Source organism: Malurus melanocephalus, unplaced genomic scaffold (assembly GCF_030028575.1).
Source record: "Malurus melanocephalus ecotype Western Australia unplaced genomic scaffold, MMel_1.1 scaffold_559, whole genome shotgun sequence".
Lineage (NCBI taxonomy): Eukaryota > Metazoa > Chordata > Aves > Passeriformes > Maluridae > Malurus > Malurus melanocephalus.
The window spans coordinates 431,043-433,483 of record NW_026623791.1 but is presented as its reverse complement, the minus strand read 5'-3'; the positions used below and the strand labels follow the sequence as shown (position 1 = coordinate 433,483).

Below are 2,441 nucleotides of genomic sequence, written 5' to 3'. Positions count from 1 at the left end.
CCCCACAGCCACGCAACAGGAGCAAAATATTCTTGGAGAGGGATTGCTCCAAGCAAATAAAAGTATTCCCTGCTCTGGCTGAGTTTAAAATCAATTTTAAAAGAATTTTAAAAGAATCGAAAAATAATTGAAAAATAATTTTAAAAAAAATTAAAAATAAATTTAAAATAATTGGAAAATAATTTTAAAATAATATAAAATAATTTTAAAATAATTTTAAAATAATTTAAAAATAGAAAATGTTGATTAAAAAATAAAACTATTTTTTTCTTTAATTCCCCAAGGTACAATCCAACATATACAGGGGAAAAAAACAACCATAAAGCTGTTGGATCCTTCCCACAGCAGCCCAGATCGTTGGGAGGGCAGCAGAAGGGCTKGTTTTAAATTCGTGGGAGGCGAATCGATGGGCTGGGCAGGATTCAGGTTCCTTCCCACCACTGTCACATTTAATTCCTGCCTTCGGAGAAACAGAAACAACCCCTCTGCCAGCGCCTCCCCTCGAGGAATTCCCTTCCCCGCTTCCCGTGGCCAGATGTCCCAAGGGTTTTTCCAGCCTGCTCCTTATCCAAATGTACTTATGTGGATATCAATGTGTCGATGACGTCGMTCTAGATGAGATTTTAATATCAAAACAAAGCGTTCCAGGTGAAGTCGGGCACGGAGGGAGCGCTGAGCGCTGCCTCACATCCCCGTGACGCAGGAATGCCGAGGGATGAGAGCCAGCTCAGCTCGGGTTCCCCAACCCCAATAACCCCCACATTCATTTCAATAACTTTTTTTTTTAACAATTTTTTACCATTTTCACTCCTTGAAATCAAACCTCTCTCCAGGACTCGACCACGACCATAAAAATTGCATTTTCTACAAATTTAAAGGGTGGGGGGGGAAGATAAACACGACCACGTGAGGCTCCATTCCCTGCCAAAAATCACATTGCAAAAATAAAATCTATAATCCACTCAGTCGAGGCACAGCCCCCCAAACTGGGGATATTCATATAAAGCAGGGTGGATTTTTTGAGCCAGGCATAAAGAGATATCAGCGTAAATTAAATCTCGATAATCGGAAGAAACTTGGGAATAGAAAACTTGGGAGCCAGCTGAACACAGAGCGAGGTAAAACAAATCAGTATTTATKTCTGGGCTGGTTCAGTGGCTTTTTTCTAATTTCAAAACTTGGGCGGAAAAGCAGGAGCACCCCAGCCCCGAGGGAGATTCTAAAGATGAATTCCTTGTTTACATCCCCTGCTCCACGGTAAAGGTCGAGCCCTGGCTCCGTACTATCGCCCCAAAACTCCCAATTTCTGCTTCCATCCCTCTTCTAAAGTCACCGGCAGCCCAACCTGAGGCTGCTGCAGGGATTCAGCTGMGGAACGCCACACCTGGGAATGTCGGGGGGGCTCCTTGGGATGGTTTTTTGGGAAGCTGCGAGCGTGTGATCCCTGCCGAAGACGAAATCCCACTCCGGCACACGTGATGCCGGGCACGAGCCGTCCCCCCCGCTCCGTAAGCCTCAATTACACAACAGCATTTCCAACCCCCCCGTCATTTCCAAATTAATACCCCGGCAGCAATCCCGGGCCAAATCCGTACCCCAGCTCAGGCCGAGCCTCCCCGCCCAGCGCAGCACAATCACCCGCCCGGAGCAGCCCACGGGGTGGCTTTTTTCCCCCCTTTTATCCCGACACATGACGGGAGAGGGGGATAAAGCTCGGGATGAGGCTACGCCACACGGTGCCGGGGTTTGTTTTCCCCACGGAACGCGTGCGCCCATCAGCCCGGCCTCGGGCACCTGATGGAAATGAGAGGGCGCGCTCGCCGCGATGCGTTCAGCACAAAACGCTTCGGCTTCGAGGGTTCTCCGGCTGGATMAAGGGGGGACGAGGTGTTTGGAGAGGGAAAATTGATTCATTCCCGGCTAAAAATAATACCCTTAACRGTGCGAGCGGCTGCACTGCTGGGAAAACCTCCGTCCGCGCCGCGGAAAGTGGGGGGAAAGGAGGTTTTTTTCTGTATTTTCCTGCTAAATAAGCGGCTGTTTACTCCCGGAGCGGTGGGCAGGGTGGGGTGGGGGGTATTACGGGGGTGCCCATCCGTGGGAACGCGGCCGTGGGCCGGGAGCTCCTTTCTCCCCCCCCCGCGCTGCGCTCCGGAGCGAAAGTAAAACCGACGGGGCTCCCCCGCCCCCCCCGTCCCCGCATCCGCGCTCCCGGAGCGCCCGGCGCGCCCCCCGTCCCGCTGGGCTGCAGGAAAGCATCGGGGGGAGCCGGGGGTGCCGGCGCGGGGTTACCTGAGCTTTTTGGGCACGGAATAATCCACTTCCATCACTTTGCCGTGCAGCTCCACTTTCCCTGCGGAGAGAGCGGGGCGCTCAGCATCCCCCCGGGATGGGGCAGGGCGGCGTCTCCCCCCCCGCCAGATCCCGTCCCATCCCGTCCC

At 52.2% G+C, this 2,441-nt stretch overlaps 1 protein-coding gene across 1 annotated transcript in view; it reads right to left on the bottom strand.

Moving 5' to 3' along the window:
• Positions 1 to 2,257: 2,257 nt before the first annotated feature.
• Positions 2,258 to 2,441, bottom strand: part of IGF2BP2 (insulin like growth factor 2 mRNA binding protein 2) — a 1,178-nt gene continuing 994 nt past the window's right edge. The window contains exon 2 of the mRNA XM_057382255.1: positions 2,258 to 2,353. Coding sequence (XP_057238238.1) covers positions 2,289 to 2,353 — 65 coding nt within the window. The 3' untranslated portion in view covers positions 2,258 to 2,288. The remainder of the gene's footprint in view (positions 2,354 to 2,441) is intronic.